At 66.5% G+C, this 24124-nt stretch overlaps 2 protein-coding genes and 1 long non-coding RNA gene across 3 annotated transcripts in view; 1 reads left to right on the top strand and 2 right to left on the bottom strand.

Annotated features, from left to right (window-relative positions):
- Positions 1 to 12321, top strand: RCOR2 (REST corepressor 2). Its single transcript, XM_085215413.1, is given in 11 exon segments — positions 1 to 156; positions 397 to 453; positions 567 to 647; positions 769 to 821; positions 4851 to 5012; positions 8158 to 8282; positions 8384 to 8477; positions 8480 to 8650; positions 9428 to 9505; positions 10427 to 10484; positions 10598 to 12321. Coding segments are annotated over 11 exon segments (1581 nt in total). The 5' UTR covers positions 1 to 44; the 3' UTR covers positions 11188 to 12321.
- The window catches only part of MARK2 (microtubule affinity regulating kinase 2), a 22262-nt gene continuing 9393 nt past the window's right edge, over positions 11256 to 24124 (bottom strand). The window contains 19 exon segments of the mRNA XM_085215412.1: positions 11256 to 12503; positions 13526 to 13570; positions 13739 to 13765; positions 14862 to 15113; positions 16807 to 16904; positions 18137 to 18312; positions 18419 to 18481; positions 18484 to 18513; positions 18516 to 18543; positions 19366 to 19478; positions 19566 to 19665; positions 20753 to 20872; positions 21009 to 21245; positions 21948 to 22004; positions 22113 to 22183; positions 22294 to 22359; positions 22466 to 22514; positions 22668 to 22721; positions 23544 to 23723. Of these exon segments, the coding sequence (XP_085071538.1) occupies positions 12155 to 12503; positions 13526 to 13570; positions 13739 to 13765; positions 14862 to 15113; positions 16807 to 16904; positions 18137 to 18312; positions 18419 to 18481; positions 18484 to 18513; positions 18516 to 18543; positions 19366 to 19478; positions 19566 to 19665; positions 20753 to 20872; positions 21009 to 21245; positions 21948 to 22004; positions 22113 to 22183; positions 22294 to 22359; positions 22466 to 22514; positions 22668 to 22721; positions 23544 to 23723 (2115 nt within the window). The 3' untranslated portion in view covers positions 11256 to 12154.
- On the bottom strand, positions 19672 to 20746 carry LOC146541889 (uncharacterized). The gene is made up of 3 exons (XR_014880814.1): positions 20518 to 20746; positions 20339 to 20349; positions 19672 to 20078 (listed from the first exon to the last, which is right to left on the bottom strand). It is a non-coding gene; the product is annotated as an uncharacterized LOC146541889 (long non-coding RNA).

The following is a 24124-nucleotide window of genomic DNA, read 5'->3' on the forward strand; positions in this document are numbered from 1 at the left end:
CCGGCCTTTTCCCCCCCCCCCCTCTCTCCCCCCCTCCCGGCGCGATGCCCTCGGTGATGGAGAAGCCCTCCGGGATCCTCTCCCGGAGCAGAGCCAAGGCGGGGGTGGGCGGCCCCCCCTCGGAGGATGAGGGCAGCGAGGAGGAGCAGACGCACGGTGAGTGCCCCCCCCCCTCCCCCCCCCCCAGCCGATCAGAGCATGGAGTGGGGGGGGGGTCTGTCTGTGTGTGTGTGTGGGGGGGGGGGGGGGGGTGTTGGGGTGGGGGGAACAAAAGCCCTCGGCCCCATTGTCCCCGAGCGCCGCGTGGGCACCGACCGGCGGCTTTGTTCCCCGCTGCTGCTGCCCCCCCCCCCAATCTTAATTAACACCCCCCCCCCCCCCCGATGCTAATTGCAGACAGCATGATCCGGGTGGGTGCCGACTACCAGGCGGTGATCCCCGACTGCAAGCCAGGTAGGGTTGGGGGGGGGGGGGGGGAAGGAAGGGGGGTTGGGAGGGCTGGGGGAGAGGGAGGGGGTGAAGCTTAATTTGGGGTCCTCACCCCCCCCCCCCAAAATGTCACGCAGAGAGCCCCGCGCGCTACAGCAACAAGGAGCTGAAGGGGATGCTGGTGTGGGCCCCCAACCAGCGCGTCTCTGACGCCAAGTGTGAGTGCGGCCCCCCCCCCCCCCCCCCGGGACGGCGCCATGTTGGGGGGGGGGGAGTTTAGGGGTGGGGGGGGTGGGGGGACGCCCCTCACTTTGCATCTCCCCCCCCCTCCCCCCGCAGTGGATAAATACATCGCCATGGCCAAGGACAAACATGGCTACAACATCGAGCAGGTAGCAGAGCGGCGCTGGGGGGCTGCCCCACACCCCCCCCACAGCCCCGCACACCCCCCACCCCCCCACAGCCCACATCCCTACAGCTCCCCAACTCCCCATAGCCCCCACAGCTCCCCAAACCCCCCCCCCAAACCCCATACCCCACATCCCATACCCCCCCCCCCAACTCCCCATACCCCACAGTCCCCCCCCCCCCCCCCAGCTTCCCACACCTCTCCCCACCCCCCCCCATATTCCACACCCCACAGCTCCTCAAACCCCCCAGGCTCCCCCCCCACCTCCCCAACCCCCACAGCCCACATCCCCACCACCCTACAGCTCCCCAACTCCCCATAGCCCCCCCAGCTCCCCAAACCCCACAGCCCCCCAACCTCCCCACCCCCCCACTTCCCCACATCCCATACCCCCCTGCACCCCATACCCCACACTCCCCCCCCCAGCTTCCCACACCTCTCCCCACCCCTCCCATACTCCACGCCCCCCCAGGCCCCCCCCACACCCCCGCACCCCACCACAGCCCCCATCCACACAGCTCCCCAACTCCCCATAGCCCCCCACAGTCCCCACAGCTCCCCAAACCCCCCCACCTCCCCACATCCCCCCCCCCACATCCCATACCCCCCAACTCCCCATACCCCACAGTCGTCCCCCCCCCCCCCCAGCTTCCCACACCTCTCCCCACCCCCCCCATACTCCACACCCCACAGCTCCCCACACCCCCCCAGGCTCCCCCGCACCCCACAACCTCCCACATGCCCACAACCCCACAGCCCACAACCCCACCACCCTGCAGCTCCCCAACTCCCCATAGCCCCCTGCACCCCCCAAACCCCCCGCACCCCCCTTACCCCACATCCCCCCTCCACCTCCCCACCCCCCCTAAACCTCCCCACCCCCCATACCCCACATCCCCTCACACCTCCCCCCACCTCCCCACGCCTCCCACCCCCCCCATATACCCCCCCCACACCCCCCCCCACCCCTCCACACGCCCCCCACTCCCCCCTTAACCCACATCCCCCCCCACCTCCCCTCACCTCCCTCCACCTCCCCACTCCCCCATGCACCCCCTCACACACCCCCCCACCTCCCCAGTCCCCTCTACCCCACCTTCCCCCCACCTCCCTCCCTCCTCCCAGCCCCCCACCTCCTCACCCCCCCCATACACCCCCCCCACAGCCCCCAAACCCCCCCCACAGCCCCCCAACCCCACACCTCCCTACCACCCCACACCCCACACCTCCCTACCACCCCACACCCCACAGCTCCCTACCACCCCACACCCCACAGCTCCCTACCACCCCACACCCCACAGCTCCCTACCACCCACACCCCACACCTCCCACCACCCCACACACCCCACACCTCCCTACCACCACAAACCCCACACCTCCCTACCACCCACACCCCACACCTCCCTACCACCCCACACCCCACACCTCCCTACCACCCCACACCCCACACCTCCCTACCACCCCACACCTCCCTACCACCCCAAACCCCCACACCTCCCTACCACCCCAAACCCCCACAGCTCCCTACCACCCCACACCCCACAGCTCCCTACCACCCCACACCCCACAGCTCCCTACCACCCCACACCCCACAGCTCCCTACCACCCCACACCCCACACCTCCCTACCACCCCACACTCCACACCTCCCTACCACCCCACCACTCCACACCTCCCTACCACCCCACACCTCCCTACCACCCCAAACCCCACCCCTCCTACCACCCCATACCCCCACACCTCCCTACCACCCCAAACCCCCACAGCTCCCTACCACCCCAAACCCCCACAGCTCCCTACCACCCCAAACCCCACACCTCCTACCACCCCAAACCCCACACCTCCCTACCACCCCAAACCCCCACAGCTCCCTACCACCCCAAACCCCCACAGCTCCCTACCACCCCAAACCCCCACAGCTCCCACCACCCCAAACCCCACACCTCCCTACCACCCCAAACCCCACACCTCCCTACCACCCCACACCCCACAGCTCCCTACCACCCCACACCCCACAGCTCCCTACCACCCCACCCCCACAGCTCCCTACCACCCCAAACCCCACAGCTCCCTACCACCCCAAACCCCACAGCTCCCTACCACCCCAAACCCCACTCCTCCCTACCACCCCAAACCCCACACCTCCTACCACCCCATACCCCCACACCTCCCTACCACCCCAAACCTCACACCTCCCTACCACCCCACACCCCACACTCCCTACCACCCCACAGCTCCCTACCACCCCAAACCCCCACAGCTCCCTACCACCCCAAACCCCACACCTCCCTACCACCCCACACCTCCCTACCACCCCACACCTCCCTACCACCCCACACCTCCCTACCACCACCCCCCACACCCCACAGCTCCCTACCACCCCACACCCCACACCTCCCTACCACCCCACACCCCACACCTCCCTACCACCCCACACCCCACACCTCCCTACCACCCCACACCTCCCTACCACCCCAAACCCCACACCTCCCTACCACCCCACACCCCACAGCTCCCTACCACCCCACACCCCACAGCTCCCTACCCCCACACCCCACAGCTCCCTACCACCCACACACCCCACAGCTCCCTACCACCCCACACCCCACAGCTCCCTACCACCCCACACCCCACACCTCCCTACCACCCCACACCCACACCTCCCTACCACCCCACACCTCCACACCTCCCTACCACCCCACACCTCCCTACCACCCCAAACCCCACCCCTCCTACCACCCCATACCCCCACACCTCCCTACCACCCCAAACCCCCACAGCTCCCTACCACCCCAAACCCCCACAGCTCCCTACCACCCCAAACCCCACACCTCCTACCACCCCAAACCCCACACCTCCCTACCACCCCAAACCCCCACAGCTCCCTACCACCCCAAACCCCCACAGCTCCCTACCACCCCAAACCCCCACAGCTCCCACCACCCCAAACCCCACACCTCCCTACCACCCCAAACCCCACACCTCCCTACCACCCCACACCCCACAGCTCCCTACCACCCCACACCCCACAGCTCCCTACCACCCCACACCCCACAGCTCCCTACCACCCCAAACCCCACAGCTCCCTACCACCCCAAACCCCACAGCTCCCTACCACCCCAAACCCCACTCCTCCCTACCACCCCAAACCCCACACCTCCTACCACCCCATACCCCCACACCTCCCTACCACCCCAAACCTCACACCTCCCTACCACCCCAAACCCCACACCTCCTACCACCCCAAACCCCACACCTCCCTACCACCCCACACCTCCCTACCACCCCAAACCCCCACACCTCCTACCACCCCAAACCCCACACCTCCCTACCACCCCACACCCCACAGCTCCCTACCACCCCACACCCCACAGCTCCCTACCACCCCAAACCCCACAGCTCCCTACCACCCCAAACCCCACAGCTCCCTACCACCCCAAACCCCACAGCTCCCTACCACCCCAAACCCCACTCCTCCCTACCACCCCAAACCCCACACCTCCTACCACCCCATACCCCCACACCTCCCTACCACCCCAAACCTCACACCTCCCTACCACCCCACACCCCACAGCTCCCTACCACCCCACAGCTCCCTACCACCCCAAACCCCCACAGCTCCCTACCACCCCAAACCCCACACCTCCCTACCACCCCACACCTCCCTACCACCCCACACCTCCCTACCACCCCACACCTCCCTACCACCCCACACCTCCCTACCACCCCACACCCCACAGCTCCCTACCACCCCACACCCCACAGCTCCCTACCACCCCATACCCCACACCTCCCTACCACCCCATACCCCACAGCTCCCTACCACCCCACACCCCACAGCTCCCTACCACCCCACACCCCACACCTCCCTACCACCCCACACCCCACAGCTCCCTACCACCCCACACCCCACACCTCCCTACCACCCCACACCCCACACCTCCCTACCACCCCACACCCCACAGCGTCCCACACCCCCGCCCTGCTCCCCCCCCCCCCCGTGTGCCCCCCAGGCCCTGGGGATGCTGCTGTGGCACAAACACGACGTGGAGAAGTCTCTGGCTGACCTGGCCAACTTCACTCCGTTCCCTGACGAGTGGTCGGTGGAGGACAAGGTGCTTTTCGAGCAGGCCTTCAGCTTCCACGGCAAGAGCTTCGCCCGCATACAGCAGATGGTGCGGACCCCCGCCCCCCCCCCCTACAGCTGCCCCCTCCCCACCCCGCTTTTACCCTTCAGCCCCCCCCCCATCCCCATCCGTACAGCCCAGACCCTCCCCCAACCAAACCCAGACCCCCCCAAATCTCCCCATAGATCCCCCCAAAAGCCCCACCCACCCCGACCCAAATCAGTGACGCCCCCATGACTCCCCCCCTCCCCGGACCCCCCCATAACCCCCCCGTGACCACCAGCCTCCTCCAGTGAAGCCTCCATGACCCCCAGCACCCATAATGACCCCCCCCTATGACCCCCCTATGCACCCCAGCCCCTATGACCCCCCCATGACCCCCTGTGCCTCCCACCCAGCTCCCCAGTGACCCCCTGCTGTGCCCCCCCAGCCCCCCCATAACCTCCCCATGACCCCCCTCTGCCCCCCGGCTTCCCATGACCCCTCCCAGCCCCCCCAGTGTCTCCCAACTGTGCCCCCCAAGACCCCCAATGACCCCCTCCCATGCCCCCCAGCCCCCGATTGACCCCCCATGCCCCCCCTGTGTCCCAGAGCTTCTCATGACCCCACCCAGCCCCCCCAGTCGACCCCCCCCCATGCCCCACAAACCCCCCCAATGACCCCCTGCCTTGCCCCCATCCCCCGATTGACCCCCCCATGACTTCCCCATGCCCCCAGCCCCTCATTACCCCCCCATGACCCTCCCATGCCCTCCAGTGGCCCCCCAGTGACCCCCTTGTGCCCCCCAAGCCCTCCATTGACCCCTTGCCGTGCCCCCCATGACCCCCCATGACCCCCAGCTCCCCAGTGACCCCCCCGTGCCCCACAAACTCCCCCAATGCCCCCCTGCCGTGTCCCGCCAGCCCCCCCACGACCTCCCCATGCCCCCCCTGTGCCCCCCGGCTTCCCATGACCCCACCCAGCCCCCCCAGTGTCTCCCAGCCGTGCCCCCCAAGACCCCCAATGACCCCCTCCCGTGTGGCCCCCAGCCCCCGATTGATCCCTCCATGACTTCTCTGTGCCCCCCAGCCCCCCCAGTGACCCCCTCCCGTGCCCCCCCAGCCCCCCCATGACCTCCCCATGACCCCCCTGTGCCCTCCAGCTTCTCATGACCCCACCCAGCCCCCCCAGTGACCCCCCCCGTGCCCCACAAACCGCCCCAATGACCCCATGCCTTGCCCCCATCCCCCGATTGACCCCCCCATGACTTCCCCATGCCCCCAGCCCCTCATTACCCCCCCATGACCCTCCCATGCCCCCCAGTGGCCCCCCAGTGACCCCCCTGTGCCCCCCAAGCTCTCCAATGACCCCCTGCCGTGCCCCCCATGACCCCCCATGCCCCCCAGCTCCCCAGTGACCCCCCCGTGCCCCACAAACTCCCCCAATGCCCCCCTGCCGTGTCCCCCCAGCCCCCCCATGACCTCCCCATGCCCCCCCTGTGCCCCCCGGCTTCCCATGACCCCACCCAGCCCCCCCAATGTCTCCCAACCGTGCCCCCCAAGACCCCCAATGACCCCCTCCCGTGCCCCCCAGCCCCCGATTGACCCCCCATGCCCCCCCTGTGTCCCAGAGCTTCTCATGACCCCACCCAGCCCCCCCAGTCGACCCCCCCCGTGCCCCACAAACCCCCCCAATGACCCCCTGCCTTGCCCCCAGCCCCCGATTGACCCCCCCATGACTTCCCCATGCCCCCAGCCCCTCATTACCCCCCCATGACCCTCCCATGCCCTCCAGTGGCCCCCCAGTGACCCCCCTGTGCCCCCCAAGCTCTCCAATGACCCCCTGCCGTGCCCCCAGCCCCCAATTGACCCCTCCATGACTTCCCCGTGCCCCCCAGATTCTCATGACCCCACCCAGCCCCCCCTTGTGCCCCCCCAGCCCTCCCAATGACCCCTTGCCATGCCCCCATGACCCCCCCATGACCCCCCATGCCCCCCAGCTCCCCAGTGACCCCCCCGTGCCCCACAAACTCCCCCAATGCCCCCCTGCCGTGTCCCCCCAGCCCCCCCATGACCTCCCCATGCCCCCCCTGTGCCCCCCGGCTTCCCATGACCCCACTCAGCCCCCCCAGTGTCTCCCAGCCGTGCCCCCCAAGACCCCCAATGACCCCCTCCCGTGTGGCCCCCAGCCCCCGATTGATCCCTCCATGACTTCTCTGTGCCCACCAGCCCCCCCAGTGACCCCCTCCCGTGCCCCCCCAGCCCCCCCATGACCTCCCCATGCCCCCCCTGTGCCCCCCAGCTTCTCATGACCCCACCCAGCCCCCCCAGTGACCCCCCCGTGCCCCACAAACCCCCCCAATGACCGCTTGCCGTGCCCCCATCCCCCGATTGACCCCCCCCATGACTTCCCCATGCCCCCAGCCCCCCCATCACCTCCCCATGACCCTCCCATGCCCCCCAATGGCCCCCCAGTGACCCCCTTGTGCCCCCCAAGCCCTCCATTGACCCCTTGCCGTGCCCCCCATGACCTCCCCATGCCCCCCAGCTCCCCAGTGACCCCCCCGTGCCCCACAAACTCCCCCAATGCCCCCCTGCCGTGTCCCCCCAGCCCCCCCACGACCTCCCCATGACCCCACCCACGCCCCCAGCTTTCCATGACCCCACCCAGCCCCCCCCGCTGTCTCCCAGCCGTGCCCCCCAAGACCCCCAATGACCCCCTCCCGTGTGGCCCCCAGCCCCCGATTGACCCCTCCATGACTTCTCTGTGCCCCCCAGCCCCCCCAGTGGCCCCCTGCCGTGCCCCCCCAGCCCCCGATTGACCTCCCCATGACCCCCCCCGTGCCCCCCAGCTTCCCATGACCCCACCCAGCCCCCCCAGTGTCTCCCAACCGTGCCCCCCAAGACCTCCAATGACCCCCTCCCGTGCCCCCCAGCCCCCAATTAACCCCCCATGACCTCCCTGTGCCCCCCAGCTCCCCAGTGACCCCCCCATGACCCTCCTGTGCCCCCCAGCACTCCAATGACCCCCTGCCGTGCCCCCCCAGCCCCCAATTAACCTCCCCATGACCCCCCTGTGCCCCCCAGCTTCCCATGACTCTCCCCAGTCCCCCCAGTAACCCCCCCAGCCCCCCCAATGACCCTTTGCTGTGCTCCCCAACCCCCCCATGACTTCTCCGTGCCCCCATGACCCCCCCCCCATGACCCCCCCCCAGCTCCCCGACAAGCTGATTCCCAGCCTGGTGAAGTATTACTACTCCTGGAAAAAGACACGGAGCCGCACCAGTGTGATGGACCGCCAGGCCCGGCGCCTGTTGGGTCGCAAGGAGCGTGATGACAGGTACCCCCCCCCCACCCCCCTCCCCCTCCTCCCATCCCCAAATCCCCCCACAACCCCCCTCTTATCTCCTCCCCACCCCCACCCCCCCCCAAATTTCACAGCAACGACGAGCTGGACGAACCTCGCCTCGCCAACGAGGGCGAAGCGGAGGCGATCGATCCCAAAAAGGAGACGTTTCACCCCAAAAACGGTGCTGGGGGGGGCGGAAGGAGGTGCAGTACCGCCATCACCCCCCCCGGCAAAGGAGGAGACCCCCCCGGGGGATGCATCTGAGCCGGGAGGACGTGGAGGGGGTCAGCGCCAACCCTGAGTTGGGGGCTGCGGCGCTGCGGCAGCTGGACTGCCAGCTGGTGGCCCTCAAACGGCAGGTGGGGGGGGGGGGGCGCAAAAAATGGGGGGCAGGGGGGTAAATTGGGAGGGGGAGTTCCTGGATTGAATGAGGGAGCCATAAGGGGGAGGGGGAGGGAAGGGGGGTGGGTGCAGGGAATGAGGAAAGGACTGTGCCCAATGTTAGGGGGGGCTGAAGGAGGGGGGGGGCTGAATTACAGGGGGGTCCTGAAGTTGGGGGGGGGGGGGCTGAATTAGGGGGGCTTGAATTAGAAGAGGGGTCCTGAGTTAGAGGGAGGGCTCCTGAATTGGGGGGGGGGGACCTGAATTAAAGGTGGGGTCCTGAGTTAGGGAGGGGGTCTTGAATTAGAGAGGGGGTCCTGAAATTGGGGGGGGCTTGAATTAGAGAGGGGAGGGGGTCTTGAATTAGAGGGGGTTGTCCTGAAGTTGGGGGGGGGGCTGAATTAGAGAGGGGGGCTTGAATTAGAGGAGGGATCCTGAGTTAGAGAGGCGGGTCCTGAGTTAGGGAGGGGTCCTGAATTGGGGGGGGGAGGGGACCTGAATTAGAGGGGGGTCTGTGAGTGGCAGAAGGGCTCCGGGGTTGGGATGCAGCCTTCAGGCCCTGCGGGAAATAAAGGGGAGACCGGGAGCGGGGTCTGCTGTGCTGGGATGGGGGAGGTGGGCGGAGGGGGGAAGCGGGGGGGGGGGGGGGGCACGGACGGGCAGCGCTGCAACGTGGGGATCCTTGGGGGGGTCCGGCTCCGCCCCCCGGGGGTCCCGTCCTACCCCACCCCCTGACCCACGGCTGCCCCCTGCAGGTGCAGCGCATCAAGCAGCTGAGCTGCGGGCTGCGGCAGGCGTTGGAGGGCGGCGTGGAGGGGCTGCGGCCCCCGGAGGTGGGTGGGGGTCTGTGGGTCCTCCGTGTCAGCCCACGTGTCCCATCGGGTCCCTCAGTGTCCCATTGGGTCCCATCAGGTCCCATTGTGTCCCATTGTGTCCCATTGCATCCCATCGGGTCCCATTGTGTCCCACTGTGTCCCACCGCATCCCTGTGTCCCACCATGTCCCTCTGCATCCCTTTGCATCCCACCGTGTCCCTCTGTGTCCCATCTTGTCCCATTCTGTCCCTCTGTGTCCCTCTGGGTCCCATTTATGTCCCATTGTGTCTCATCTTGTCCCATTTGCGTCCCACCGTGTCCCTTTGTGTCCCACCGTGTCCCATTGCATCCCTGTGTCTCACGGTGTTCCTCTGTGTCCCATTGCGTCCCTCAGTGTCCCATCACGTCCCTCTGTGTCCCTGTTTCCCATCGTGTCCCACTGTGTCCCATCGTGTCCCTCTGTGTCCCTGTGTCCCCTTGCTTCCCATTGCATCCCACTGTGTCCCATCGTGTCCCTCTGTGTCCCTGTTTCCCATTGCATCCCACTGTGTCCCACTGTGTCCCTCTGTGTCCCTGTTTCCCATTGCATCCCATCGTGTCCCACTGTGTCCCTCTGTGTCCCATCGTGTCCCTCTGGGTCCCATCTTGTCCCTCTGCATCCCATTGCGTCCCACTGTGTCCCTGTGTCCCTTTGTGTCCCATTGTGTCCCATTGCATCCCTGTGTCTCATGGTGTCCCTCAGTGTCCCATCACGTCCCCATTGCAGCCCACTGTGCCCCATTACACCGTGTGCCATTGAGAGCTGTTGTGTCCCCCCATGTCCCGACGTCCCCCCATCTCCCGACATCCCCCCGTGTCCCGACACCCCCCCCCGTACCACACAGCGCTGTGCAGCCCCCCCACCTCACTCTCTTTCCCTCTCCCCCCCCCCCCCCACAGACCCCCGCCAAGTTCAGCTCCCGGTGGACCACGGAGGAGCAGCTGCTGGCGGTGCAGGGTGAGCACAGAGCGACGGGTGCCGGCAGCGCGGGGGCGGCGCTGATTTTTTTTGGGGGGAAAGGGGGGGTGAGGACCACGTGGGTGCGGTGCTGACGGCGCGGTCTCTCGCAGCGCTGCGCCGTTACGGCCGCGACTTCCCGGCTGTGGCGGCGCTGCTGGGCACCAAAACCCCCGCCCAGGTTCGGGGCTTCGTGGGCAGCGCGCGGCGCCGCTTCGGCTTGGACCGAGCGCTGCGGGAATGGGAGGCGGAGCGCGGCGGCGCCGCCCCCCCGGAGGAGGAAGAAGAGGAGGAGGACGCGGAGGAGGAAGAGGAGGAGGTGCGGATCACGGCCGTGACGGCCCCGCGCGTCCCCGCGTCCCCCCCTCAGCCCCCGCCTCCGCCGCTGCGCCCCGCGCTGCCCCCCGGCCCGGTGCCGCCGCCCCCCCCGGGCTGCCCCGCCCCCCGCCCCCGCTGCAGCCCGGCCGCGCGCTTCCGCCGCGCCACGCCCCGCCCCCTCTGGTACGGCCGGGCCGCGCCCCGCCCCTTTGAGTCCGGCCACGCCCCCTCTCGCGGGACGAGCCGCTTCCGGAGGCTGCGCTCCCCGGTCGAGCGCCGCCTGCCGGCTTGGAGGACCGCGGCTCCCTGTGGCGAGCGAACGGACGCTGCTTGGGGGGGTGGGGTGGGGGGGGCGGATTGGGGGCCGCTGCCGCGTTTGCAATAAAGGTATTTTAGTAGAGAGACGCGAGCGGCGCGCCGGGGTCACTGCGGGCGCCGGGCGGAACCGACGGCTCTTTCTGGAAAGGTTTTAATCTAGAACCTGGAAAATCTACAGTTGGCGCTGAAGGGGGGTGTGCGCGGCGGTGCTGCCCCTCCACAGCCCCCCCCCTCCCCCTCCCGGGGCAGCAGCACCCATGGGTGCCCCCCTCAGGATGAAGTCAGCACCCTCCCCCACCCCCACGCACCCCCCCAGATGCACCGCAGTCCTGGGTGGGGGAGGGGAGTTCAGCAGGTCAAAGGGAGCAACGCCTCAACCCCCCCCCTTTCCCCGGGGGTGAGCAGGGGGGCCGCAGAGCTTCCCTCCATCCCCCCTGCAGGACCCTTCCTGAGTGAGGGGCGGCCCCCCGGTACCCCCCGGAGATGGGCCGGCAGCCCCACGCCCCGGGGAGGGGGGAGTGGGGGGGGGAGGGAGGGGTCTCCCCACGTCCCCTTAAGGCCACAGGACAGCCCCGGAGGGAGCGAGGGCAGCCCCGAGGACGCCCCCACAGGGCAGGACGATTTCCCCGTGTCCCCGCCGCGGGGCTCAGGGGACCCAAGACGCCCCATAAGGCCCCACGACGTCCCCACATAAGGCTCTGGGCCGTACCTGGGACACGGGGGGGTCCCGGTGTCCCTACAAGGCATCCTCAGTACGGCCACGACGGTGGGACCCGGCCGATAAGAGGACGGCACCTCATCCCCGTAAGGCTCCGACTCGTCCCCCACGGCCATCCCGGATCTCCCCCCACGGTTCCGGGGTCTCACCGCAGGTCCTGGGTCCGTCCCAACAATGCCGAATCGTCCCCACGTCCATCCCTACGGCTCCGCAGGGTCCGGGGGGAGGGGGGGGGGGGCTCGTCGTTGATCCTCACGGTCTCGCCCCCCCCCCAACCCACCCACCCCCCTCCCAACCCCGGGCTCAGGGCTGCCGCTCACAGCTTCAACTCGTTGGCCACCTTCGAGGCGATGTTCTTAAAGGCCATAGAAGTGCCGGCGATTCGTTTGAAGCGGACGCCGTTGAGGGAGAGACGAGGAAGTTTACAAACTTCCATCTCCCATTGCACGAAGGAATCGTGGCCCGGAGCTCCGTGAGCGCAGAGAAGAACGAAACGCTCCTGCAGCTCGCAGCGACAGCTGTTGGCGTCCAGCACTTTACGGATCTCACGCATCATTTCGCCCGGTTCCAAGGCGCTCGTCGTCTTCATGCTCCAAGTGAAGCGCAGTGAGCGTGGCTTCGCCTCCCGTCCTTCCTCCCGCTCCTTTTCCACTCCCACCGGCGGCCTGGAGGGGGCGCAATAACAGGTTATAATAGGGCGGCTATTATAGGGTTATCACAGAATCACAGCATTGTAAGGGGTTGGAAGGGGCCTCCAGAGATCATCGAGTCCAACCCTCTGCCAAAGCAGTTCCCCACACCAGCTCGCACAGGGTGAGACTTGAATACCTGCGGAGAAGGAGACCCCACGACCCCCCTGTGCAGCTGTTCCAGTGCTCCGTCACCTCACCTAAAGGAGTTCTGGTGCACGTTGGTGCGAAACTTCCTGTGCTGCAGCTGATGGCCGCTTCCCCTCGTCCTGTCTCCACTGAAAAGAGCCCGGCCTCGCCGCTCCGCCCCCCACACCTCAGCTCCCCCCCCTCTCAGTCGTCTTTTCTCGAGGCTGAACAGAACCCCTGGGTTCACCCAGCCTTTCTCCATAGGGGAGATGCTCCAGGCCCTCCGCCGGACTCTTCCCAAGAGATCCCTGTCTTTTTTGTACCGGGGAGCCCAGAACTGGACACAGCACTCCAGACGAGGCCTTACCAGGGCAGAGCAGAGGGGGAGGATCACCTCCCTCGACCTGCTGGCCACGCTCTTCTTAATGCACCCCAAATGCCACTGGCCTTTTTGGCCACGAGGGCACACTCACGGCCAACCTGTCGTCCACCAGGACGCCCAGGTTCCTCTCTGCAGAGCTCCCCTCCAGCAGCTCATCCCCCAGCCTGTATTGCTGCATGCAATTATCCCTCTCTAGGCGTCAGACCCTACGCTTGCTTGTGTTGAACCTCATCCTGTTTCTTACTGCCCAGCTCTCCAGCCTGCCCAGCTCTCGCTGAACGGCAGCGCAGCCTTCAGGCGTGTTCAGCCAATCCTCCCGACTTCGTATCGTCGGCAAACTTGCTGAGGGTGGCCACTGTCCCCTCATCAAGGTCACTGATGGAGATGTTGAACGAGGACCCAGCACAGAGCCCTGGGGACACCGCTGGTTCCAGGTCTAAAGGTTATGGGGTGGGATGTGAGGCTGGGGGTTCGGCACGAGGCTCACCGCAGCGTCTCCACGCGTTCCTTGCTCTCAGGCTCATGCGGGTTCCTTGAGAAACAGAAGGGGAAGAGATCAGGCTTGGGAAGGGAGATGCAGCCCCTCCTCTTCCTCCTCCTCCTCCTCCTCCTCCTCCCTCCCCGTAATGGACAGACAGGACAGGGACAGGGGGACACGGGGACATGCGGGGCTGGGGGGGGGGGAGGAGGAGGCGCCTACCTTCTGGCAAACCTGAAAGACAGATTTCTACAAAGACAAACAGAAAGAAGGTGGCGTTGGGGGGGGCGGCGCTGGGGGGCTGGGGGAGCCGCCCCCTCCCCGCAATGGGGTCACCCACCTCTCCCTTCCCCCCCCCCCCCTCCGAACTCCTTCCCCCCCACCCCCAGACTGCCCCCGAGTCTCCCAGAAGGAGGGGGGGGGGGGTCAGAAGGAGCTCCCAGCACAGGGAGGGGACAATGGGGGGACACTGAGGGAACAAGAGCTGGGGGGGGAGGGAGAGGAGGGGGCTGTGAGGACACTGAGGGACACGGGATGAGGGGAAGGGACACAGAGGGGACACAGAGCCAAGGGGAGGGGACACAGAGCCAAGGGGAGGGGACACAGAGCCAAGGGAGGGGACACAGAGCCAAGGGGAGGGGACACAGAGCCAAGGGGAGGGGACACAGAGCCAAGGGAACACGGAAAAGAAGGGACGAGGAGGGGGACAACGGGGGGGGGAACACAGTGAGAACAGTGGGGAGGAGGAGGAGCAACTGGGGGACACAGGAGTAGATGGGGACAAAGGCGGACACGAAGGGACAAAGAGGTACACGAAGGGGACATGGACGACCCTGGGTTGGGGACAGCGGTGGCAAAAAACGGGGGTGACAACGAGAGGAGCACAGAGGCAGCCTTGTAGTGGGGATGACAGGGACATGGAGGGGACGTGGGGGACACAGAGGGGACGTGGGGACACAGAGGGGACGTGGGGGACACAGAGGGGGGAACAGCAGTGGCACAAAAGGGGATGATGATGACAGGAGCACAGAGGCACCACGGGGCAGCCTTGGAGTGGGGATGAAGGGGACACGGAGGGGACGTGGGGGACACAGAGGGGGGAACAGCAGTGGCACAAAAGGGGGATGACGATGACAGGAGCACAGAGGCATCACAGGCAGCCTTGGAGTGGGGATGAAGGGGACACAGGTGGGACGTGGGGGACACGGAGGGAACAAGGACAACCCTGGGGTGTGGACAGAGGGGAGACACAGAGGGACCAAAGGGAACACGGAGGGACCACAGATGGACCCCGGAGGGACACGGAAGGAAGAGACGGAAGGAAGAGGAGGACCCAGGCCCTCACCTGCGCACGAACTTGGAGGTGAACTTGCTGAAGAGGCTGGCCGATGGCCCGCGGCGACCCTGGCTGGCACCCGAGGGGGAGGCGGGGGGCACGGCGTAGGGCAGGGGGGCCTGGTCCCGGGCCTGCCTCAGCTGCCCGGCGTGGAAGGTGCTGCGGCTGGAAACGCCGCGTGGGAAGCTGGGCCGCTCGCACAGCCCCTGGCTGATGTTGTGTGCGGAGGGAGAAGCCACGGGAACCCGCGTCGGAGCGGCGCTGCGGGAGAAGGGGACGGATGTTATTTGGGGTGGGGGGGGCTGTGAGGTTAATTTGGGGTCTGCGGCGGCGCGCGGTGCAATTCGGGGACACCGACACAAAGTGCTGACCCCAATAGGAGCTCAGGGATGGGAGCTGCCACCCCGTGCCACCCCGTAGACGTACAGGGGACGCCGCCACCCCAATAGGGCTGAAAGGGCACGCGGGGCACGCTGAGCCCCCCAACCCCTCCCCCCCCAAAAAAAAGACGAGCCCGCAGCCCCCATCCCCACGTGCAGATGCTGGGGGCCTTGCCTGGGTCGGGACCCCCACCCCGTGCCACCCCGTAGATGTGCAGGGGACGCCGCCACCCCAATAGGGCTGAAAGGGCACATGGGGCACGCTGACCCCCCCAATCCTCCCCCCAAAAAAAAAGACGAGCCTGCAGCCCCCACCCCCACGTGCAGATGCTGGGGGCCTTGCCTGGGTCGGGACCCCCACCCTGTGCCACCCCGTAGACGTACAGGGGACACCGCCACCCCAATAGGGCTGAAAGGGCATGCGGGGCACACTGACCCCCCCAACCCCCCCCCCCCCAAAAAAAAGACGAGCCCGCAGCCCCCACCCCCACGTGCAGATGCTGGGGGCCTTGCCTGGGTCGGGACCCCCACCCTGTGCCACCCCGTAGACGTACAGGGGACACCGCCACCCCAATAGGGCTGAAAGGGCATGCGGGGCACACTGACCCCCCCACCCCCCCCCCAAAAAAAAGACGAGCCCGCAGCCCCCACCCCCACGTGCAGATGCTGGGGGCCTTGCCTGGGTCAGGACCCCCACCCTGTGCCACCCCGTAGACGTGCAGGGGACGCCGCCACCCCAATAGGGCTGAAAGGGCACATGGGGCATGCTGACCCCCCCAATCCCCCCCCCAAAAAAAAAAACAGACGAGCCCGCAGCCCCCATCCCCACATGCAGATGCTGGGGGCCTTGCCTGGGTCGGGACCCCCACCCCGTGCCACCCCGTAGACGTGCAGGGGACGCCGCCACCCCAATAGGGCTGAAAGGGCACATGGGGCACACACTGAGCCCCCCAACCCTCCAACCCCCCCCCAAAAAAAAAGACGAGCCCGCAGCCCCCAACCCCACGTGCAGATGCTGGGGGCCTTGCCTGGGTCGGGACCCCCACCCCGTGCCACCCCATAGACGTGCAGGGGACGCCCCCCCAATAGGGCTGAAAGGGCACATGGGGCACGCTGACCCCCCCAACCCCCCCCCAAAAAAAAAAAACAGACGAGCCCGCAGCCCCCAACCCCACGTGCAGATGCTGGGGGCCTTGCCTGGGTCGGGACCCCCACCCCGTGCCACCCCATAGACGTGCAGGGGACGCCGCCACCCCCAATAGGATTGAAAGGGCACGCGGGGCACGCTGAGCCCCTCAACCCCCCCCCAAAAAAAAAGACGAGCCCGCAGCCCCCACCCCCACGTGCAGATGCTGGGGGCCTTGCCTGGGTCGGGACCCCTCGCAGTTGGCGTCGCTGGGGGCCGCGGTGCTTTTCGGGTGCTGCCGGGACCGAGGGGGGGCGGCTGGGGCTGGGGGGGCGGCGGGAGAGGGTCTGCAGCCCGGGGTGGGTAAGCTAGGAGAGAAAAAGCGGGGTGGGGGGCATTAGGGGGGGGCGTGAGGAGGCGCAGGGGGGGGGTGCAGGGGGGCCCCCACCTCTCCTTGCCGTTCTGCAGTGAGTTGGGAGCCAGGCTGGCGCGGTCGAGCAGCGGGGAGTTGCGGCTGCGTGTGGTGCCGGTGGAGAGAACGCTGTTCTGTGGGACAGGTGGGGGAGAGCAGGGTGATACCCCGAAATTGCAGGGGGAGGGGTCCCAAAATTAACCCAGGGAGGGGCTCTGAGGGGTCAGGGCGACCCAGCAGCCCAAAATTGGGAGCCAGGTGTCTCGGCGCCCCAAAATGCAGGACTGGGTGATCCTGGCACCCCAGACACTCCAAAACAGGAGTTGCAGTGGGACTGAACCCCAAATTTACCCTAAAACCAGGGACTCAAGCATCCCAAAACTCACCACCCAGGTGTCCCACACCCCCAGACTGACCCTGGATGGTGATCACCCCAAAACCAGGGACTCAGACACCCCAAAACTCACCACCCAGGAGTCCCAGATCCCCAGCCCCAATCTGACCCTGGATGGAGATCACCCCAAAACCAGGGACTCAGGCATCCCAAAACTCACCACCCAGGTGTCCCACAGACCCCCAGACTGACCCTGGATGGAGATCACCCCAAAACCAGGGTCCCAGGCACCCCAAAACACACCTCCCAGTGTCCCAGACCCCCAACCCCAGCCCGACCCTGGATGGAAATCCCCCAAAACCAGGGACTCAGACACCCCAAAACTTACAACCCAGGTGTCCCAGACCCCCAACCCCAGTCCCAGACTGACCCTGGATGGTGATCCCCCAAAACCAGGGACTCAGACACCCCAAAACTCACCACCCAGGTGTCCCACACCCCCAGACTGACCCTGGATGGAGATCACCCCAAAACCAGGGTCTCAGGCACCCCAAAACTCACGACCTATCTGTCCCAGACCCCCAACCCCAGCCCCAATCTGACCCTGAATGGAGATCCCTCAAAACCAGGGACTCAGGCACCCCAAAACTCACCACCCAGGTGTCCCAGACCCCCAACCCCAGTCCCAGACTGACCCTGGATGGTGATCCCCCAAAACCAGGGACTCAGACACCCCAAAACTCACCACCCAGGTGTCCCAGACCCCCAGACTGACCCTGGATGGAGATCACCCCAAAACCAGGGTCTCAGGCACCCCAAAACTCACCACCCAGGTGTCCCAGACCCCCAGACTGACCCTGGATGGAGATCACCCCAAAACCAGGGTCTCAGGCACCCCAAAACTCACGACCCAGGTGTCCCAGACCCCCAACCCCAGTCCCAAACTGACTGTGGATGGTGATCCCCCAAAACCAGGGACTCAGACACCCCAAAACACCCCACCCAGGTTTCCCAGCCCCCCCCCAGACTGACCGTGGATGGTGAAGGGGTTCCCTTGCTGCGTTCCAGCCCAGGCAGGGGGCTGGGGGGCACCTTGGCGGTGCTGCCCGCCCTCCGCCCTCCCTCCTCCTCGGCCACCCTCTTGTTCTCAGCGTTGGCAGCCTGAGTTTTCTTCGAGTAGGATGAGGAGGTGGGGATGGACAGCCCGGCTGGGGGACAGAGCTCAGCGTCACCCCCTGACCCGAGGGGACGCAGACTGGGGGGATAAGGGGGGGGGATCCCGGGGGGGGGGGGGGGGAGGGGATAAGGGCTCACCCTGGTCGCTGACGCGGCGTTTGGGGTTGGCGGAGACGCTGCGCTGCACTTTGTGTGCTGGGAGGGGGCTGAGCTGTTGGCCACCTCTGGGGTCGCCGGGGCTTCAGAGGCAGGTTCTCATCCAGCTGGGGGACGGAAAGGGGAGGAGTGAGGGGATGGGGGGGGGGGGGGGGTGGGCAAGGGAGGGGTGGAGACACAAGGGGGGGTGGGGGAGGGGACAGGAATGGGGGGTGGGCAAGGGGTAGGGACAAGGGGGGGAGATGGGTGGGCAGGGGAAGGGACAAGGGGGGGGATGGGGGTGGGCAGGGGGGAGGGACAAGAGGGGGGACAGGGATGGGCGGGGGGTGGGCAAGGGGGGGGACAGGGATGGGCGGGGGTGGGCAAGGGGGGGGACAGGGATGGGCAAGGGGTTTGGGCAAGAGGGGGGGACACACGGGGGGGACACAAGAGGGGATGGGGACACAAGACGGGGTGATCGGGGGGGTGGGACAAGGGAGGGGGTGAGTAGGAATGGGTGGGAGGGGACAAGGAGGGGGTGGACAGGAATGGGGGGGCAGGGACACAGGAATGGGCAGGGGGTGGGCAAAAGGGGGGGTGGGCAAGGGGGACAGGGGGCCACTGCAACCCGGGACGTGTGGCACGGGGCACAGCCACGAACAGGGACAGCTGTGGGGATGGGGGCAGGGCAGCACGGCTGGGGGTCCCAGGCACAGCGCGTGGGCTGGGGGCAGCACAGACGTCCCCAACCTCCCCCCTGTAGCACCCCCCCATCCCCCCCCATATCCTCCATCCCACCTGTGTCACCTCAGCGCTCCCCACCATCCCTGCCAGCCCCATTCCCTCCTCCTGACGCCCCCCAAATCCCACCTCGCAGCTCCCGCCGTGTCCTCACATCCCTGCTGTGCCCCCTCCTGCACCCCCCCCCCCCCCAAAATCCCACCCCGTACCTCGGAGCTCTTGTGGTCCAGCAGCAGGTAGGTGGCCATCACCTCGTTGTACTTCTGTCCCACCAGCGACTCCTGGATCTCCTCCCGCGTGTAACCCATGGACACCATCAGCTCTGGGGACATTTGGGGACATCAGGGGGTCCACAGGGACCACCCCCCTTCCCATCCCCCAAAAGGGGACATCGACCCCACAACCCCACCTGTCCGCCGGGGGTCTTTGTAATCTGGCACGGGCTCCATGTAGGGTTTCAGCTCGTCGTCCTCGTGGCCCACGTTCATCCAGCGGTCCTTCATGATTTGCTGCAGGGTGGGAGGGACAGCGGGGTCAGCGGTTCCTGGGGTGACACTGAGGGTTTCAGGCACTTCTTCAGAGTCCCAGGGTGGGGGGCTGTCTGGACACCAGGCGGTCCCACCTTAGGGGACTTTTCTGGGGTCACGTTTAGGGTCTGGGGATCTTCCTGGGGTCACCTTCTGGGGTTTCTGGGGCCACCTTCTGGGCCACCTTCTGGGGTCTCTGGGGTCACCTTCTGGGGCCTCTGGTGTCACCTTCTGGGGTCACCTTCTGGGGTCACCTTCTGGGGTCACCTTCTGAATCCCTGGGGCCACCTTTTGGGGCCACCTTCTGGGGTCCCTGGGGTCAGCTTCTGGGGTCACCTTCTAGGGCCACCTTTTGGGGTCCCTGGGGACACCTTCTGGGGTCACCTTCTGGGTCCCTGGGCCACCTTTTGGGGTCCCTGGGGCCACCTTCTGGGGTCACCTTCTGGGTCCCTGGGCCACCTTCTGGGGTCACCTTCTGGGTCCCTGGGGTCACCTATTGGGGCCATCTCCTGGGGTCCCTGGGGCCACCTCCTGGGGTCACCTTCTGGGGTCGCCTTCTGGGGTCGCCTTCTGGGGTCACCTTTTGGGGTCCCTGGGGCCATCTTCTGGGACCCTGGGGCCACCTTTTGGGGTCCCTGGGGTCAGCTTCTGGGACCCTGGGGTCACCTTCTGGGGTCCCTGGGGCCACCTTCTGGGTCACCTTCTAGGGCCACCTTTTGGGGTCCCTGGGGCCACCTTCTGGGGCCATCTTCTGGGACCCTGAGGCCACCTTTTGGGGTCCCTGGGGCCATCTTCTGGGACCCTGGGGTCACCTTTTGGGGTCCCTGGGGCCACCTTCTGGGGTCACCTTCTGAGTCCCTGGGGTCACCTTTTGGGTTCCTGGGGTCATCTTCTGGGGTCTCTGGGGCCACCTTCTGGGGTCACCTTTTGGGGTCACCTTCTGGGGTGACCACGGCCACTTCCAAGGGCAGAGAGGCTCTCCAAGGGCAGCTGGGCTTGTGCTGGGGGTACCTGGGATAACCCAGGAGCTTTGTGGTGCGCCCCAAAGCCCACCGGGGACCCCCCTCACCTCCAGGGTACCCCGCTTCGTGGGGTTGAGGATGAGGAACTTCTTCAGCAGGTTCTCACAATCGGTGGACATGTAGAAGGGGATCCGATATTTGCCCCGCAGCACCCGCTCCCTCAGCTCCTGGATAAAAGACGTGGCACAAATCAGTGCTGGGGGAAGGAGGGAGGGGGGAGCAGAACGGACCCCCCCCTGGGCATCCCAGATGCGGTCCCCAAGGCTGGGGACACTGGGGACACCCCCCCCCCGCAGGCACTACCTTCAGGTTTTGCCCATCAAAGGGCAGGGAACCGCTGACCAGGGTGTAGAGGATGACTCCCAGGCTCCAGACGTCCACCTCGGGGCCGTCGTATTTTTTGCCTTGGAAAAGTTCAGGGGCAGCGTAGGGTGGGGAGCCACAAAAAGTGTCCAGTTTGTTACCGAAGGTGAATTCGTTACTGAAGCCAAAATCAGCAATTTTGATGTTCATGTCGGCATCCAGCAACAGATTTTCTGCCTGCCGGAGAGAGATGGCTGCGCTCAGGACCTCGAGGTGGGGGAGGGAGGGTGGGAAACAGGGAGGGATGAGGGTCTGGGGGCTGCTGGATGCCCTCCTAGGGATCCCAGACACGGATCTAGAGGTCCTGGGGGTCTGGGTGCTGCCCTGGGGGTCCTGGGTGCTTCCAGGGTGTCCTGGGGGGGCTTTGGGTGCTGCCCTGGGGGGTCCCTGGGTGCTTCCAGGGTGTCCTGCGGGGTCCCTGGGTGCTGCCCTGGGGGTCCCTGTGCACTTCCAGGGTGTCCTGGGGGGTCTTTGGGTGCTGCCCTGGGGGTCCCCGTGCACTTCCAGGGTGTCCTGGGGGTCCCTGGGTGCTTCCAGGGTGTCCTGGGGGGTCCCTGGGTGCTGCCCTGGGGGTCCCTGGGTGCTTCCAGGGTGTCCTGGGGGGTCCCTGGGTGCTTCCAGGGTGTCCTGGGGGGTCCCTGGGTGCTGCCCTGGGGGTCCCTGGGTGCTTCCAGGGTGTCCTGGGGGGTCTTTGGTGCTGCCCTGGGGAGGGTTAAGGGATGCCCAGGATGCTGCCAGGGGTCTGGGGTCTGTAAGCGTGCGGAGTGGGATCAGGAGGATTGTGGCAGAGAAATGGGGGAGGTGGGGGGCACGAGGGGGGCTGTGGGGTCAGCCAGGAGCTTCCCAGGTGACAACAGCAGGGACAAACGAGCTGCTCACCTTCAGGTCTCTGTGTACAATGAACTTCTGGTGACAGTACTGCACAGCAGACACGATCTGCAAGAGAAGGGGGGGCCGTCAAGGGGAGACCCCTCCCCAAATGGGCATCATCATCATCATCATCACACAAGGGGGGGGAGGGGGGGTCCCACGCAGCCTCCCCACCTGTCGGAACTTCGCCCGGGCCTCCTTCTCCTTCATGCGCCCGTGAGCCACCAGGTAGTCAAAGACTTCACCTGGGAGGGGGGGGCGGAAGGAGATGCGGGGGTGAGATGCAGCCACGGCTGTCCTGGACCCCAACAACCCCACGTGCCCCCTCCCCTGTCCCCCCCCCCGCCCTGCTCACCCCCGCTGGCGTACTCCATCACGAGGTAAAGGGTCTTCTCTGTCTCGATCACCTCAAAGAGCTTCACTGCAAGAGGACGAGTGGGGCTGGGGGGGGATGGCCGCCCCCACCGTGTCCCCAGATTTGGAGGGACAGAAATCCTGGTGCTGTGGGGTGGCATTTGGGGGCTCACCTATGTTGGGGTGGTTCAGGACCTTCATTATTCGCACTTCCCGAAAAAGCTGCGAGGAAAGGATGGGGGTCAGGTGCTGTGATTTCCACCCCCCCCCCCCGCCCCATCAGCCAAGGACAGGAGGGGAGATGGGGCTGGGGGAGCTGCGGGCCACAGCGAGGGGTGCTGGGGGGCGGAGGAGGAAGAAGGGGGGGACCATCACCTTCTGCAGGCTGGAGGAGTTGAGCTGCGTCTTGTCAATGATCTTCACAGCAACCTGCAGGGAGAGGAAACGATGGGGCTGAGACAGAGCTGCGCCCACAGTGAGAAGCAGAGGGTGAGGACCAGGAGCCAGCAGTGGCCTCGTATCACAAAATGAGGACCAGGAGCCAGCAGTGGCCTCGTATCACAGTAGGGTCACAGGATGAGGACCAGGACTCAGCAGTGGCCTCATATCACAGTGGGATCACAAGATGAGGACCAGGAGCCAGCAGTGGCCTCATAAAACAGTGGGGTCACAAGGTGAGGACCAGAGCCAGCAGTGGCCTCATAAAACAGTGGGGTCACAGGGTGAGCACCAGGAGCCAGCAGTGGCCTCATATCACAGTGGGATCACAAGATGAGGACCAGGACCCAGCAGTGGCCTCATATCACAGTGGGATCACAAGATGAGGACGAGGACCCAGCAGTGGCCTCGTAAAACAGTGGGGTCACAGGGTGAGCACCAGGAGCCGGCAGTGGCCTCGTAAAACAGTGGGGTCACAGGGTGAGCACCAGGAGCCAGCAGTGGCCTCATATCACAGTGGGGTCACAAGATGAGGACCAGGACCCAGCAGTGGCCTCGTATCACAGTGGGGTCACAGGGTGAGGACCAGGAGCCAGCAGTGGCCTCGTATCACAAAACGAGGACCAGGAGCCAGCAGTGGATGGCCTCATAAAACAATGGGGTCACAAGGTGAGCACCAGGAGCCAGCAGTGGCCTCATATCACAGTAGGGTCACAAGGTGAGGACCAGGGGCCAGCAGCGGCCTCATATCACAGTAGGGTCACAAAATGAGGACCAGGGGCCAGCAGCGGCCCTGTCGCTGGGGCTGCTCACCTCCTTGCCGGTCAGGACGTGCCGGGCCAGTTTGACCTTGGCGAAGTTGCCCTTGCCGATGGTTTTCAGCAGCCTGTAGTTGCCGATGTGGGGCTGCTCGTCGGCGGAGGTGGCCGAGTTGCGGCCCCGCAGCATGTTGGGCTTCCCAGCTCCCTTCCCGTCCGCGTGGCCCGACGCCGGCTGTGGGGACACACGGAGGGGAGGCTCGGTTTACGGCCCCCCCCGGCCCCGAGGAGGAGAAGGAAGGAAGAAAGGGGGGGGGGGGTCTGGAGGCAGGCAGGGCCGGGAGCAAAGTCCGGGTGTGCCATCACCGCGCCCCGGGCGGGCCGGGAGCCGCCTGCGATACCTGACGTAAGCGGGGCGGTTTCGGGCTCCCTGAGGACAGGGAGGAAGGGATTTGCCCCACGCCGTCAGCTGTGGGGTTGTGGGGAGATGGAGGGGGGGGTTCTGCCCCTCAGCGGGGGGAAAACGGGGGGGGGATTTGGGGTTAAACGGAGCCCTGCGCCGCGCGCTGCTCTGCAGAGGTGCTGCCAAAAATTCCACGGCCGGCTCAAAAGTGGGGATGGCTCCAAGGCCCCACG

This window comes from Meleagris gallopavo, unplaced genomic scaffold, assembly GCF_905368555.1.
Source record: "Meleagris gallopavo unplaced genomic scaffold, MGAL_WU_HG_1.1 scaffold_30, whole genome shotgun sequence".
Taxonomy (NCBI): Eukaryota; Metazoa; Chordata; class Aves; order Galliformes; family Phasianidae; genus Meleagris; species Meleagris gallopavo.